The sequence below is a fragment of the Bemisia tabaci genome, chromosome 9 (assembly GCF_918797505.1).
Source record: "Bemisia tabaci chromosome 9, PGI_BMITA_v3".
Taxonomy (NCBI): Eukaryota; Metazoa; Arthropoda; class Insecta; order Hemiptera; family Aleyrodidae; genus Bemisia; species Bemisia tabaci.
The window spans coordinates 42,761,488-42,778,229 of record NC_092801.1 but is presented as its reverse complement, the minus strand read 5'-3'; the positions used below and the strand labels follow the sequence as shown (position 1 = coordinate 42,778,229).

Genomic DNA, 16,742 nt, shown 5'->3' with positions numbered 1-16,742 from the left:
TACTCCACGACTTCCCAATTGACTCGTTTCGCTGCGCGCCGCGCCGGTGAGCGACAAGCCCAGTGAGCGGAGCCTGGCAAACAATCAACAATCAGGCCGAGTTGCCGGCTCTCATGCAAAACGCGTTTATTTTTATAGCGATTCTCATTGAAAATCCTGTGTTGCTCCATAAGCACGGCAACAAAGAATCAGCCGGCGGTCCCGTCTCGCGAGGCAGTGCGCGGCCGCGAGTCGAGAAACCCAGCCTCCATTTCGCCTGTTCCCACGGAGAAAGTGCCATTATCCACGAAACTGTTTCGGTTTTAGAGTGTGATCCTCGACGCGAATGTGGTTTTTATCGAATTTTTAGATTTTTCGGGATGTGTTCGGTGTTGTGAGCGGGACGCATGCACGGAGTGCCCTCCGAAAGGAACAGAAATCGAACAACTGGAAAGTGAAAACACCTGTGGAGTTTCGAGCGTGAGTACTTGTTTGGTTAGAGATCGGCCTTGACATTATCTGCCCTGCACCGTCCGTAATGTAGGTGGCTGCGGGATCGCATTACTAAATGGACCGAGTTTATCAGAAATTCAAAGATTTAGGCAATGAGCAAAGTGAAATGAACTACATTTTGCCATTAGGAACTATAAATTCTGACTCAGTATAAAAACAACGCACGAACCATTAGTTTATCCTTATGCACATACGTGTTTTTTTGGGTGAGCCAGGATTTACAGTTCCTAATTGTAAAATTAAGTCCAAATATAAATAAAATAAATTTAAAGAGCCGTAATCTTGCAAATAATATATAATTCATTAATTGGTTTAAGTTATTTTTGATTAATTAAATATTATTTGCCAGGTTATGGTTCTTTAAGTGTAATTTATTTCATTTATCAGAAAGGAACCAGCCCAAATTTTCGAAAATGTTGAGTTAAGAGTGTTTCTGAGTTGCAATAGTCGTTTGTTTTATCTCCTGCCGAAATGTAATAGTCGAAAAACAGAAGTTAGTTTGTGAAGAGAGGGGTTGAAGTTTATTTCCTGCATTGAGCCTTGCCTCATGCAGGAGTAAAACTTCAATTCTCTTTTTCTCAGTTTCAACTGAATATGGGTTGGTCCCTTTCGGATGAACTCGGTTCGAATGGAACATGCGTTTTGTTGATGCGTTGCTTATCGAGGGCTAAGTAGAGATGGAAAATTTCATGAAATTTCATTAAACTTTTGGGGATGCGTTTAGGAGACGAAAAAACGACTAGAAACCGCGATTCTCGATTTGGACATTTTTTACCTGCGGGCTGATTATTGAAATTGATAGACAAAGCGATAGACAAAGAAGACTTGGGGAGTATAAAGCGATCCTATTGGTCGAAACCGGTGGTCTTTGCAGACTAAGAGGGGAAATGATAGACTAACTGTCGGATCTCGTGTCGGTTGCCGTTTGTTAGTCTATTACCTATCTCCTTTGTCCATTACAAGCACCCGCTTCCACCAATAGGATCTCTACAAATCCTTTTTGTCTTCTTTGTCTATAAATTTCAATAATCGGCCTGCAGAAGCCTAAAACTCTCTCGTGTTGCAAATGTTTTCCTTTGGTATAGAGGTTAGGTTGGGGCTATATCGTCACCTTCCAGGCAAAGTATCACAAGCGCCATGCGACGTTTAAAAATTTCCGCCGCCATTATTTTTTTTTACTGAGAAATTGTTGGTTGAATCTGTTTGGAAATTTCACTAAATTTTATCGGCAGCACAAAGAAAATTCGGTGAAATTTTCGGACAGCTTCGTCGAACAATTTCTCTGTAAAAAAATATAATGGCGGCGGAAAGTTTTAAACGTCGCATGGCGCTTGTGATACTTTGCCTGGAAGGTGACGATATTTCCCTTTAAGCTCCCCTTTGTGCCCCCCCCCCCTTCGTGTACAGCACCTCAGCAAGGTAGCTTAATACTGCCGCATCAACAGGAAAGACCTTCTGAAACGCTTTCCGGAATTCCGAAGGTTTAACTTATATTCCGATAAAAATTAACAAATTTCAAAATTTGTGAAACACATTCGAGCCTCCGGAAATTTCCCGAAATTTCACTCTCAATCTCCGGGGCCGAGGAACAATACTACCTAACTGGACTACATTTTGCAATTTGGAACTATACATTCTAGCCCGGTTTAAAAACAACGTATGTGCCATTAGTTCCCCTATGCACATACGTGTTTTTCAAGAAGAGCCAGAATTTATAGTTCCAAATTGCAAAATGCAGTTCAACTGACAATTTTGACAAAAATGAGTCAACGGCTTTGCTGCATTCTACAGGATAATATACGCAGGCTTGGCATTGGCGGATCCAGCGATTTGGCATCACCGGATTTCCTCCGTTTAAACTTATGGAAAATGTATCGATATTAGGAGGGGTCTGGTGCTCCGACAAGAATCGATTATTTTGCATAGGTTTAAATGGAGGCAATCCGGTGTTGTCTAATTGCTGCACTGAAAAAAAACTCCGGCCGTGGGAGCCGCAATTGCGGGCTATATAGACATACCGTCCGTTCCGGGCTCAAAGGCCGAGAATTCCGGCTGCTGTAGCCGTAGCTTCGGCCTCTAAGCCCGGAGCAATCGAAACTACGGCTCCAGCACCCGGAATTCTCGGCCTTTGAGCCCGGAACGGACGGTATGTCTATATAGCCCGTGATTGCGGTTCCCACGGCCGGAGTTTTTTTTCAGTGTGGATCCGCCTCTGGCTTTCGTTTTTTCCAATTCTGTGGGGGAGCGCTGCAATGACACTGTAAAATATGAAAAATTGGCAAATCTAACCCCAAAATCACAAAAATTGAGAAGTTGCCTCTTCTGGCCCCCCAAAGAGTTTGAAATAGTGTCATTCGCCCCCCCCCCCTCCCAGAAAATTTGAACTTCAAATATAATTCTAGACTTTCTTTCTATGCAATGCTAAATGAGAAGAGAAGGGGAGCATAATTGCAGAAAATTACAAAGTCCCCACAATTTTTAACGAAAAATTTTCTGAAATTGTGTGTTCTTTTTAAAATTTTAAATCACGATCCAGTGATAGCTTTTTGAAGGCGCAAATCGTCTCCTACAGGTTGCGCCGAGTAGCAGCCGAAGGGAGTATTGCCGTGCTAAGGAAAAATGCAGTATGAGTATTGAAGAATGCATTTGAGAATGCTGCCTAATTTCCTGGGAGAAAATACTTACTTTTATGAGTATGAGTTTACCATGAAATTTCGTGTTTTATCAAAGGAAATTTGGCAACGCCTGAGGATTCACACGGCATTTTTCCTTAGCATGGCAGGGTACCCCTCAGTCATATTATGCGTCATATCGTATTTCAATCCTGAATTCCTGATATGACCGCAGCGTGGCGTGGCACAGCAACGGACGATGTATCAAGGTCAGAGCCTGGTTCAGGACGAAGCGTCCGGCTCTGGTAGTGCTACTGACCGCATGCGATGCGCCTTGCTTTGCACCAATTAACTTCCTCCGAGCGTCGATTTCGGAGGCCCACACAGCACACAGCTCCCCACCACGATGAAGGAACTGGGCGAGGGGGTACGGGCCCCCCGACCCTGGGGGAACCCCCACAATGTGCGCGTCGGATCTATAATGCGCCACAGTGGAACGTAACGTTGCACTGGCAAAGAATTTAAAGAATTTTTCCGGGATCGAAACTCTACTGGGGACCAACAGTTTCACTTCATTTTTAAAAAGTTTCGCAGAGGATTTTAATTTGTCCACTAAGTCCCTCATTTTTGACCACTGTGCGATGTAAATTTGTGAAGCTGAACACAATTTCATGCATAGAGGACCGATAAGAACATTGTTAGCCACGAAAACTGCAGCAGACCGACAATTTTATTTCCATGTTTAAAAATTTGACAAAGAATCCTGATTTGTCGACAATTTCTCCCCATTTTGGACCACTATGCGACCAAAATTTTTGAAACTGAACACAGTTAAATGCTTGGGGGCCCAAAAAGAACATTTACAGCCGAAACCCATCAAAGGTGTAACTTTTTCGTCCATTTTTCCCGTCTTTTTGCTGTAGAAATGCTGTCCAGAATGATGGCGATTTGGCAACTTTGCCCCCTCATTTCTCTAAAACCGTGCGTATACTCAAGCTAAAATTTTAACCAGAGTTTTAGGGTATCATAAGGTATCGTTTGGGCCCGGTTTCAGAAAAATCCCCGCTGGCCTAAATTGTGCCATTCTTGGCGTTGCTCTTTGGAAATTTTCAAACCTCATATCCTCGAATATATGAAACGGAGATGTTTAAATGTGGTTCCACTGGATTTATTTCGAAATTTACTTTCAGTAACACCCCTGAAATTGAAATTTTGACGAAATAAACATAGAAAATTTCAATTCCAATAAAATAATTTTGGTCCGACCTCTTCTGATGACTAGTTCCATTGTGCGCCATCACACGAGCTGACGAGCTCATTATACGAAGTTGTCAAGCGACAAAAATTAGATAATAAACATATTTCTGTAGAGGAGCAAATACTTTTATGGCAAATCCACTGTTCTCGTTGGTGGGTCGCAATCAGTAGGTCACTTGAAGTAAGGTAGGACGGAACAAAAGAAAAACTGAACTAAAATTTCGATTAAATGCAGTATAAACCCCAGTTTTTCCAACATATAATTGCGATATTTTAATTACATTTAGTAAATTAGTGACAATTATATTACGCAACCCGCAGAATGCATTTCGTGTATCCAAAAGGTAGACATTTAATAATGCAAAAAAAGAGAGAATAATTTATTCGAATTTTAACGTAAAGACTTTGAATGAAAGATCTCCTTCAATATTCAGATAGGCAACATACGCAACGCTCCGACACAGTAGCAGCAATGTAACAGATGTGATAACAATTTGTTTCTACCTTAATCATTGTGGGAAGGGGTCATCTATATTATATAATTGTGTTTTGGCGACTTTTTTCTAACACGCTATATGCATATAATTATATATCCTGAAACCATAAAATAATTCCGCCAAGTTTTTAGAAGTAGTAATGAAGAGGACTTGATGAGAAACTTGATACGTAGTGTCAAATCGTTTAATCCAAAATTTCAAAAGAAAAAAAATGTGGTCCTAGAATTTTCTCCCTTTACAATGACAGCTACGTATGTGCGATTTTACAAACAATTCGTCTTAAAAAATGTACATTTTTGAGAATTTTCGGGGCGAGTTCTCCTGGACCTCCTTGATACAAAATTGCTCCCTCTTTAATTGTACCAAGAGGTGTTAAAGAATCAGTGGCGCGGCGTGCTTCGCGATATATCGATTCTTATGTCATTTCAACCTATGGATAAGGATCGATAAACAGGGTGCTCGCAGCGGACACCTTAATAATCGATTCTCTACCATAGGTTTCAATGGCAGAACAATCGATACATCGCAATTCACGCCATGCCTTTGTAAAGAATCAAATCCAGCCTTGTAGCAAACTTAATACCCGCCAGCCTACGGCACTCCAATAGATTCCTCAGTTAAACTGCCGTGCTAAGGAAGAACGCCGTATGAACATTCGAGAGTTGCCAAATTTCCTTCGGTAAAATGCTTATTTTTAAGGAAAGTTATGAATATTTTTCTTTGAAATTCCAGAGGCTTTAGGTTAAATTGCGAACAAAATTATCTGAAAAATTGGGAGAAAAATATTTATAAGTTTACCAGGAAATTTGTGTTTCAACAAAGGAAATTCGGCAACATCCGAAGGTTCATACGGCGTTCCTTAACACGGCTGTATAGAAGTGGCGTGGCGTGAATTGCGATGTATCGATTGTCATGCCATTTAAACCTATGGAAAAAGGATCGATAAACAGGGTGTTCGCAGCGAACACCTTAACAGTCGATTCTTTACCATAGGTTTAAATGACATAACAATCGATACATCGCAATTCACGCCACGCCACTGAGAGCAGATTAAAAATTATTGTGAATTGCTAGCCTCGTGGCGCACGGATTTTGCTGGATAGCGATCGTTCGTGTTATGTCGAGGAAAATACATCCATGAGACGCGCTGAGAAACTCAACAGAAAGGGCAATAATAGCAGCTGGAATCAACGTCATCTCAAAATAGCCGACCGATACGTCGTTATAACGTCAGACCAAACGTAAATAAATTACAAGCTTAGAGCTGTGCCGTTTGACAAGGGAAAGCGCAGTTTTTAAGAGAAAAATAAGTTCTTACCGCGCAATGAAGAAAAAGTTACGGGCTGTATAGACACACCGTCCGCGTTCCGGGCTCAGAGGCCGAAAGTTCCGGGTGCCGAAGCCGTAGCTACGTTGTCAAATGCCTAGGCATATGGTTAAATTTTGACGGTCTACAAAATTTTGTGAATTTATGGCGAAGAGCTCACGAGTTTTCAATATTTTAGGAAATATAACTCATCAAACCTACGAACTCTTTTTGTCTCTTCCTCTTCAATTACCTCTCATATTTTTTAATGCTGAAATTCCAGAAATTCTGTATTTTATACGACATGCTGAAAATTTCAAGATCAATGTCTCTTCAGGAGCTTAAAATTGTTGAAACTACTATCGTGTGTGCAATTTTTCACTGAGAATTTTTTCTTGCATGAGCAATGAATTATTTTGTCTGAAAGTAGGAAAAGAATCAGAATTTCAATCTAAGTTAGAATATTTGACTATTTGCCTAGGCATTTGACAAAATGCCTGCTTTTACTATTTGCTTGCGACATATATTAAGTGGAACACCACGTTTTTCATTGCGATGTTTCAAAAATTTCCGCTCCTGGCTTATTTTTTTGAAGAGGAACAAGTGGACGTATTTCTGCTGGACAGAACCAGAGAGGTGGGAAATAAGGGGTGTGCTCGTTAGTCGAGGGCCGTAAGAATGAATGGGAGTTATAAAGCGCCAGTGACGTCAGCGGCGACAAGGCCGCAACCGCGGCCCATCGTGGGAGTCTTTAACTCATGAGCCCTGTCCACAACGCTCTTGTCGTATGCCCACGGCTCATCATGAGTTAGCATATAGTTGGCGCTTAGTTCCATTTGATCCAATGTAAAATTCCGCTTTTCTATTTCCCGATAAAGAACCACGCCCACTTTTACATTGTTTCTTCCGCAGCTCACCAAGAGCGCACCCCATCTTTTCCACACGTCTTTAGTCCCGTCTAGCAGAGATACGTCCAAGTCAACTTTATGGCTTGAAATCAGGGCCGGATTTAGGGGGTGGCCACATGGACCGCGGCCCATGGCGGCAAATTTAGGGGGCGGCAAATGTTGCAATTTTTTGAAATGCAGGTATAAAGAAAAATCGGATTCAGAAAAACAAAGCTTTAGTCCGCCGATTTAGTCTTCGAACGTTGCCAAAATTCAGGATAAATAATGATCTACACTCTGATATTTGTTTGGGGGCCGTGGCTCCAACTGGGGGCACTTTTGGAAAAAAAACTTTTTTACAACAAAAAAGTCTTATTTTGACCCATAGGACACGCCTCTGGAGTCTGGTCGTTCATCCCTGGATCACCCTGTATACTCGCACAATATGTTTTTCATTATTTTCTTTTATTTTATCCTCGAACTTTCAAAAGCAATCTTATGCCAAAATGAACGAATCAAATAAGAATGGTTGGTTGGTAGATACGTTTATTTGGTGTTTTTAACAATTGAGCCATTAAAACCTTAGAGGAGAGATCAAGATAATTTTAAAATTTAAAAAGTAGGGGTCACAAAAGGTAGTACAAAGTTAAAAGTTAGGAAAAGGAAAGAATACATTAAATTTAGAGATTAATTCGTTTGAAAAAGAGAGGGATTTCACGAAAATACTTTGAAAGGATGGTATGGAGATCAGAAAAAGGGAGGGAAAATTTGATTTTCAGTGAAGAGTACGTATGTACCAAACACATACTTCCAAGGAAGTAACAGAATTTCCATTATCTTTTCCAGAAGCGCGTTTTCATCACAACGGAGCATCATGGGGTCCGATTCATGGTTCCCGAAACTGAACAGTTGCTGTGGTTTTCCTTTGAGGACGGGCACACTCATCATAGGTTGGACTTTTGCAGTAAGTGTTTTGTAATTCAGTATGTATTCTATGCAGTTAGTATAAATCTGTAAGGAGCAGTGGGCTGATTATTGAAATCGGTAGACAAAGCGACACAAGAATGAGACGAAGGGAAAATGGAGTGATCCTATTGGCTGAAACGGGTTATTAACTGTAGGGAAAATGACCAACTACGGGGTCTCTCTTGAGTTGGCGTTAGTCTATCCATTTGAAAAAGAAGCGATTCTTTGTACCAATGAGATCTTGAAATCTATCTGACCGATTTTCCAACTTCGCCGCTCTTGTCGTTCTTAGACGAGAAAAGGTAAGGGCCGTAGCCGCAGCCCACATTTTAGGACGGCAAATCAAAGCAAATTCTGAAAATTGACAAATCCGCACTAAAAATCAGTATTAATATACTTCATTGGCACAATAGGCAGCGCTGGAAGTTACAAGGCGAAACAAGCATAGCGCTCGCAGTCAGTATCGCATGCGACGAACACTAAGCGAGTTTCATTAAAACGCCTAGTTGCAACTATTCGATCTTCACGGATGTCCGGGTTGCATACGCACGGAATTGAAGGCGTTTTCACTATGGAGGCATTCACTATTCATCCGCGGCCCGCACGCAACGGTGGGCCTCACTGCGAGGATTTAAAATGACAGATATATCGCCTTCAATTATTCGTATATACTGCAATGATAACTGCTAGGCACGAATAGTTTCATGCAGGCGCAGGATGTGAGTTTCTTTTGTGCTTTAGCTTTGATATCGCGAAGTTCTGGCTGAGCACAATGGACCGATAGTTAAACTACAGTTAAATTCTTTCGTCCGCGGGAAATGACGATTATAAAGAGTTTTCCATCGAAATCTCAACATCCAACTTTCGATCCAATTAAAAAAAAATTACCCTTTGAAAACTTTGCCCCCTCAAAATGAAAAACCTTTTCTCGTGGTTGTGAACCAAATATACCGTCTACGCTCACAAGAGCACGATAATTCACATTCTCCCCCTGTGGAACTACCTTTTCTGTGAAAAGTTTTAATGGACCACTAGACAATATGAAATATCACACAAAGTTAGTGAGTCTAACAATAAGTTAATTCTTTTAGAGAAAACGAAGCAGATATTAATAAAATAAAACTGAAATCACGTGTTTTTGTTTGCTTCCCAGGCTATAGGAGTGCTTGATTTTCCAATTGGATTACCGAATACGATCAAATTCATCAGCGGATATCACAGCATTGAAAGTACAGGTTAGTTTATCCTCAAAACATCTAAAGCCTTGTACCTCAGAGTAAGTTACCGTCTGGTAAGTACCAGTATCCTCTAGTTTATTCATGGAGGTATTTGAAAAGAAAAAATTGGTCTTACTTACAATTATCTAGATAACCACTCTTTCAATATGGTTGTTAAAAATAATTTTTTTGTGTTCGCTGTTAGAAATCTTGGAGTGGAATCCGAAAAGAATTTCCCTCCCGAAGACAATTATCCCCCAATAAAACCGAATGCTATGAATTTAAGGGAAACCCGTCCCGTTATAGCAGAATTTCCTCCCCAAAAGGAATGAAATTCGTTCAGCACTTGTATCATTCGGGTTGGGTGGGGGAGGGGGCAAAATATTGGCTCCGTGCTGAATTTCATCCCAATTTTACTCCGAGACTTTTAACATACTAACCTTTCACATTTTTGCTCATGATCAAGAGGCCATGGCGATTAATTTTTAGGGCACACTTTATCTGTCAGAGACAAGAGATGCAGATTAATAAATGGTATTTTAAAGGAAAACCAGCTCAAAAATCTGAAAAGTCCGGAGGCTTTTCTTAAACGCACAATTTGTGGAGTCCACATCACGCATTTTTGTATTCCCTGTCCCCGTGGCGTGGGCCTTTTTTCCTCGTGGTCGGCGCACAAAGGAACTAGAAAATAGGAAAAGTCGGACGACATTTGGAAACTTTGAAAGTATATCTTTGATAATATAAAATGAGAAAGTTTGAGAGTGGTTTCATTGGTTTTATCATGAAACTTCCTTTCAGCAACGCCCTGTGGAATTGATAATGTCGCAAAATAAACGTCAAAACTTGAAATTTCAGCCCTAAATTTCATGTCAGACCTCTTCTACTAGCTTGTTCCACTGTGCGGCGATCAGGTTTGCCCAGAAAGAAATGTATGTAAACCTCTCCTGATACGCGCACATTCTCGTCAACTCTTTTACAAGCATGATTTTAGTCGTTTTAAAGCTTATATTTTTTCCGCCTAAACTTTTTTCTTTCTTAATGTTTCAGGAGAGCAAATAGCAGTAGTCATTATGATAAAGGAATTCATATTAGGGGCTTTGGGCACAATTGCTGCTCTCATGCTTTTATTTGGGGTGTATAAGGTAGGTACATCCTTAATTAGACGTATTTCTGCCAAACGGAACTATGTGCATTATGACGTGAGCCCTATCATGCACACCTATATTCTTATGGGTCTCAGGGCTCATGTTCAATTGTACATAGTTCGGCAGAAACATATGTACGTCCAAATGTACGTATCAGTTCCGAAAGGAATTAAATAAAAAGAGGGAGCTATGTATAGGGCTTGCGCTCTTTTTAGTTCCTTTTAATTTAAAGCATTTACCCATGGTTCAATTATGGATGCACCGTCCAAATATTGATCTTTTGACGTATACCGAATGAAAATTTTCAGAAAAGAGTTACCAAGTGGATGATTAATTAGGTATATACATCGTGTCAAAGGGAGTGCACTTATGAAGAAAATTGATATGAAACTAAGTTTGATAATGAGCTTCGGGTGACGTCACGAGCCAAACAAGTTTCACAAACTTCGGCCATTTTCGACTTGTTTGCAAAACGAAACTGCCAACACGTTTTTAAACATCAACCATGTAGGTAAGTCAACAGTGGAATGCTGAAGTCCCGAATGTAAAAGCTTCCATAATGGCCAAGATACTAGTGCAGGGTCTCTTGGCTCTGTGTATGACCTGTCTACTAAGTTGATGGTGAAGGTGGTTCGATGGACGCTATATTTTGTGTCAGAACGACATGCGATGTATTGCATTGATTAGTTCCATTTTCTCACATACTTGTCATTTGTTTCGAATTTTGAGATCGAAATTCTGTTGTCGGGAGACTAATGAATTCGCTTACCCATTTTGACGAACGAATTCAACGTAATATAGGCGTGGTTTTTTTAGAGGAAATATATCGCATTTGATACCGATATCGAAACTGCACTTGAATGCGATATTTTCTCTCTACAAAAACCATGCCTACATTACGTTAAATTTAGTCAAAATTGGTAAGCGAATTCATTAGTCTCCTGACAACAGAATTGCAATCTCAAAATTCTAAAAAAATGACAAGTAGCTGAAAAAATGGAACCAATCGATGCAAAATATCGCATGTCGTTTTGACACAAAATATGGCGTCCATCGAATCATCTTAATAGCGTGTTGGGAGTTTCGTTTTGCAAACAAACCAGTCAAGCAGTTTTATCGGGGGGCTTTTGCTAGAATCAAGTGCCAAGGAAGGCTTTCAGACGGTTTTTTTGTCACCAAGGGACTGAAGCAGGGATGTTGTCTGTCACCGACGCTGTTTAAGATATATCTAGAGCGCGTACTGAAGGAATGGAAAAGAAAGTGTGCCGGCATGGGCGTCCCTCTGAATGACCAAGAAACACTGTTCACGCTATGCTTTGCTGACGACCAGGTAGTCATCAGTCAAGATCACGATGACGCGGAGTATATGACCCGGAAGTTGGTGGAGGAGTACCGCAAGTGGGGCCTCGAGGTTAGTGTCCGTAAGACAAAAAAGATGTCAGTCGGAGGTGCTCAGCAAAGCATAGTCCTGGAGGATGGTCAACATATAGAAAGTTGCGAACAATACAAGTACCTGGGGGTGAAGCTGACTTCGGATGGGAAGCTGGATCAGGCCATTCGGGACCGTAATCTTCTAGGAAGGAAAGCCATCGCCATGCTTAATGGGATCCTTTGGGACCAAAGGATTTCCAAAGACAACAAGAAGAGGATTTATAACTCGGTTGTCAAGCCTATTATCACCTATGGCAGTGAAGTGTGGCAGTTGAAGAAGCGGACCCAAGAAATGCTCAAGGCGACCGAGATGGATTTCTGGCGAAGATCGGCTGGAATCTCGAGGAGAGAACGTGTCAGGAATGAACGTGTCCGAGAGATAATGGGCGTTGAGGGGACGATTGTGCACGATATCATGACCAAGCAATTGGTATGGTATGGGCATGTGCAGAGAATGGCTGATACCAGGTTGCCGAAGAAGGTGTTGGAGTGGGTCCCCCCAGGTAGGCGACGGAGAGGGCGTCCAGCCAAACGGTGGGTAGAGGGCATCCATGAAGAGATGGAGAGATGCCAGCTTCCGGAGGATCTCTACCATGACAGATTCATGTGGAGAATAGGCGTCGCAGAGCGCCCTAGCGCGCCGTAAAAGCGGTTCATACATACACATACCAGTGGCGTGGCGTGAATTGCGATATATCGATTGTATCGCCATTTAAACCTATGGCAAAGAATCGACTATTAAGGTGTTCGCTGCGAACACCCTATTAATCGATCTTATTCCATAGGTTTAAATGGCAGAATAATCGATATATCGAATAGCACGCCACGCCACTGAAACAAACCGAAGTTTGGGAAGCTTGTTTGGCTAATGATGTCACCCAAAGCTCATCATCCACATAGTAGGTAAGATGACTGTTGCTCCCTTGGAATTATTGTCCATGAGGAATAAGTGTTGAATCCCCGAAAGTAAAAGCTTCCACCTATCCCCAAGAGTTCATTGGAGGGTCGCTTGTCTCTGGGTCGGTTGGTCATAAAAACTTAAACCCAACTTGAGTGCCCCTTTTGCGGAGAAGTTTATAGCCACGAGTTGTTCTACATCCTCGAATCTGCCGTGATAGCGAAGGGAGCAAGTGCAAAAATGGAGTTTTGAGAAAACGGGTGCATAAGCGTCTGGACGGAAAATTTTATTGAAATAAGCCTCCGTTATTTCTCAAATTGCCACTTATCATCCGGAAGACTTCTAGAAATCGTTTGGATGATTGAAAATCAACCGATTTTATTTCAATTACATAAAAAGGGTATTTTTCATTTTCGTGCTAGGTTATTGTTGGGCAAGACAGCCGTAAGTGCTAAATTCTACATGCTTTCGTGATAGCGTTTTAGACACACAAAAAACACATTTTCAGGTTTTCTTGTCTAAAATGATGGCTGTAGTTTCCTAAACTGGAATAGAAGCCAAATAAACTGCAAGAATAAAATAAAAAATAAAATTTTTTCAGGTTATAAATTGGCAGAAGTGGGCTGAATTTTACTTGAAAAGACTGCTCTCATTGGCTCTCTGGAGGAATAATGACACTTACGGATGTTTTGCCTGAAACTACGAAATTTTTTGCGCACTTACGGCTACCTCACATGTCTCGTTTTCATGAAAATAATATGAATCGTGCTATTTTAGACATTTCAGTCATTTCATCTAAAAGAGATTAGACGAATATTGAAGAAAACTCGATTTCGAAAAATTGACAGTCACTGCTATCTTTGCTATAACGGCAGCAATTTTTAATTTGTGAAAGTTTTTCATCTTCTGCTTTTTAATTCTTTACAGCAAAAACCAACATTTTTATCACCATTCATAGCGTCGGCTATCATTGAAGGCATCGACCTACTCCTTAATTTTCCAATGTTCATCTTTACCAATCTCCGAGGGGACATGGAACGTATGCTGCCGATCAAGAATCATGATCAAGACATTTATGAAGCAGTTTACCACCCCTTATCACTTATATTAAATTTCGGTAAGTTTCTCTTCCCGTTCAATCTGGAGTGTTTCCAACTATTCTATTTTAATTTATAAATTTATTTTTCCATACCTCGGAGGAGAAAGCACTTCCAGTACTTTGAAAACAAAGTTATGGTCTATATAGACTTACCGTCCGTTCCGGACTCAGAGGCCGAAAGTTCCGGGTACTGGAGCCGTATCTTCGATTGCTCCGGGTGCTATACCTCTGGAAGTTTCGGCCCCTAAGCCCATAATGTGGACGGTAAGTCTATACAACCCCATGGCAGGATTTGTTTTTCATTGTACAAGTACTACTGACGGACCACTGGCCAAAGTCAGCAAAATAATTCATACTGGCTTCAAAATTGAGAAATTGAAGGATTATTAGAACACAAAAACCAAGTGACAAAAATTGAAAAACTGATAAAAGGACTAAAAGTTGCATTCGTAATAAAATTAATAGATATTTAGAAACGACCTAACGATACTTGATGTGCTTGTAACAGAGGACTTTTGCATTGATTATTATACTGGTTGATTATTATTTATCCTTACGTTCTTTATTTATTTTGTTTAATTGCGTTTGACGATTTTAGAAACTCCAGTGAAAAACATGAGTCGACGTGTTTATGCTAAAAGGAACTAACTGAGAATATCAGGGGTGGCCACATGGGCTGCGGCTCATGGCGGCAAATCTAGGGGGCGGCAAATTTTGCAATTTTTTTAAATGTAGGTATAAAAAAAATCGGATTTAGAAAAAAAATTACAAACGAGAAAAGGCTGCAAAATCTCTCATTTCCTGAGAGTATAGTAATTTCTAATTTTGTCGTCTTTCAGTGATACAAGAGACAGCACCTTTAATTAGTCGAGTTAAGAGAGAAACCAAACACACAATTTGGCCTGGAACGGCGCGACTTAGGGAGAAATGATGACGAGGACTTGAGATGAAAAGGAGAAGCCCTCGGCGCGGCAATCGGCATGTAACACGTATTAGCGCCTACAAGACTGCACGAATACTTCACGCATTGCATCAAACACAGTGCGGTTATTGTGGTCAGCGTGAAACGGATAGCGCCTACAAGAATGTATGAATACTTCACGCATTGCACCAAACACAATGCGGTCAGCGTGAAACGCATAGCGCCTACAAGACTGCGTGAATACTTCACGCAGTGCGCCAAACACGGTGCGGTCGACGCGGCGCGGCGGCGGAAGTTAAAATCATTAAACCAAATTTTGTGTTTGTTCTTTCATAATTTTTCGTTCATTTCTTATGAATGGAAGGCCTTGTCCATTAGAGATAGGTTTATACGAAACTTGACTTTCGCGCAAAGTTCCGTGACCTTTTGCTAGTAGTGTTGACAGGGCTTTCCCAAAAAATGTGTCCAACACGAGTAAACGCGTCTTATGCACCCCTTCCCTCGCTGGCACGTTCACTTGATGGTTTTTATTGATGTTTCAAAACGAATGAGAAGAGGGCGGCAAAATACAGGCGGCCCATGGGGGGCAAGTAGGAAAATCCGGCCCTGCTGAGAATGAATCAAATAAATAGAAATTGTGTCCCTGCGGTTTGAGGTAGCTCTTTTTGATTTAGCTCATTTCCGATTAGCTCGTATTTATTAGCATAAATACGTTCAAGTAATAGTAATCAAGAATTATAACACTTACAATTTTATTACTGAGTCTTTTTCTTACTTAACTTTCTTATGGTGTTTCAGCGTTAAATTTCTACATTTGCACGATTGTATATAGTTACTATAAGGAAATGAGAAGCAGCATCCCGTACCGAAGAAATGTGGATGAACCCAACGCGGAGATAGCATGAAAGAGAGGCATTCCATAAATCTTGATTTATTTATTTATTTATTTATTTATTCATGTAATTCCAGAATGTCGTGAATAAGTCGCAATAGTTCTCTCGAACTATTGTATACAATTCCCATTTTTTTCTACTTTCAGGATTTAAAATTTTTACACATATATTTTACTAAATATAAAACTGATCTGAGTTAATATTTTAATATTGTTTTTGCACTGAATTTTGTAAATTTCTAAAAAAATTAAAATGTTTTATTCATCTGAAAATTTGGAACACTTTACACCCCCGAGCTTTACACTGCCATGCTGTGGAGGAACGCCGTATGAAATATGGGAGTTGCCAAATTTCCCTGCATAAAACATGTATTTTAAAGAATAGTAATGCGTATTTTTCCTTGGAATTTTTAGATATTTTAGATTAAAGTTGCGAGATAAATTGTCTGAAAAAATTGAAGAGAAATATTCAAAATTTTCTCAGTAAATTAGGTTTTTATTGAAGTAAATGTGGCGATGTCTGAAGGTTCATACGGCGTTCTTCCTTAGCACGGCAGTACAATCCCGTCAAATGCGTTGAATCTAAAGTTTGGAGGAGCGCTAAAACTCCTTCAAAATCTCAAGCGGCAACTTTGGATACACCTTCCGTGACTAACAGGATTTCCAAAGCAATAGAAGAACGGATCCATTGACACTAGATATAGGGGCTGAAACTGTAACACGCTGAACTTCGTATTCATGCGCTGAAAAAGTTTATGTTTATTCGAGTAATATTTTGTCCTACAGAATACACCGTATCTACCGTTAGCAATGTTTCTACTAACGGTGAACGAAAACGCGCTGAAAACGACTTTTTTGTTCGAACACCTTCCCAGGACTCTGGACGCAATTCAAATGTTCAGGAGAGCTCCACTGGTCTAATTACTTCAACTGACTTTTCTCTCGATTGGATTTTTTACTTTCTGCGACCCATTCTCTAATCAAGCTTAGTGTAGGATGGGGGAGGGGGAAGAGGAAAAAAACCTTCCTGCTTCACGAATTTTAAAACGATGCCGCATTAAGTGAGTGAAGCTGAAGAATGAAGTAAAAATGTGAATTTACAAAAATAAATTTTTCAAAAA

At 40.5% G+C, this 16,742-nt stretch overlaps 1 protein-coding gene across 1 annotated transcript; it reads left to right on the top strand.

Annotated features, from left to right (window-relative positions):
- The first annotated feature begins 205 nt into the window (after positions 1 to 205).
- On the top strand, positions 206 to 15,894 carry LOC109041543 (uncharacterized). Its single transcript, XM_072304117.1, has 6 exons — positions 206 to 459; positions 7,898 to 8,015; positions 9,171 to 9,252; positions 10,282 to 10,376; positions 13,636 to 13,825; positions 15,528 to 15,894. Exons 2-6 carry the CDS (start codon positions 7,926 to 7,928, stop codon positions 15,632 to 15,634), a joined length of 564 nt encoding a protein of 187 aa, XP_072160218.1. The 5' UTR covers positions 206 to 459; positions 7,898 to 7,925; the 3' UTR covers positions 15,635 to 15,894.
- Positions 15,895 to 16,742: the final 848 nt, after the last annotated feature.

What these genes read in the sequence shown, in the direction of transcription:
- LOC109041543 (XM_072304117.1), top strand. Translation starts at nt 7,926, where the DNA reads ATGGGGTCCGATTCATGGTTCCCGAAACTGAACAGTTGCTGTGGTTTT. An exon ending in TCATAGGTTGGACTTTTGCA is followed by an intron (nt 8,016 to 9,170) that starts GTAAGTGTTTTG and finishes TTTGCTTCCCAG; the next exon opens with GCTATAGGAGTGCTTGATTT. An exon ending in TTTTATTTGGGGTGTATAAG is followed by an intron (nt 10,377 to 13,635) that starts GTAGGTACATCC and finishes AATTCTTTACAG; the next exon opens with CAAAAACCAACATTTTTATC.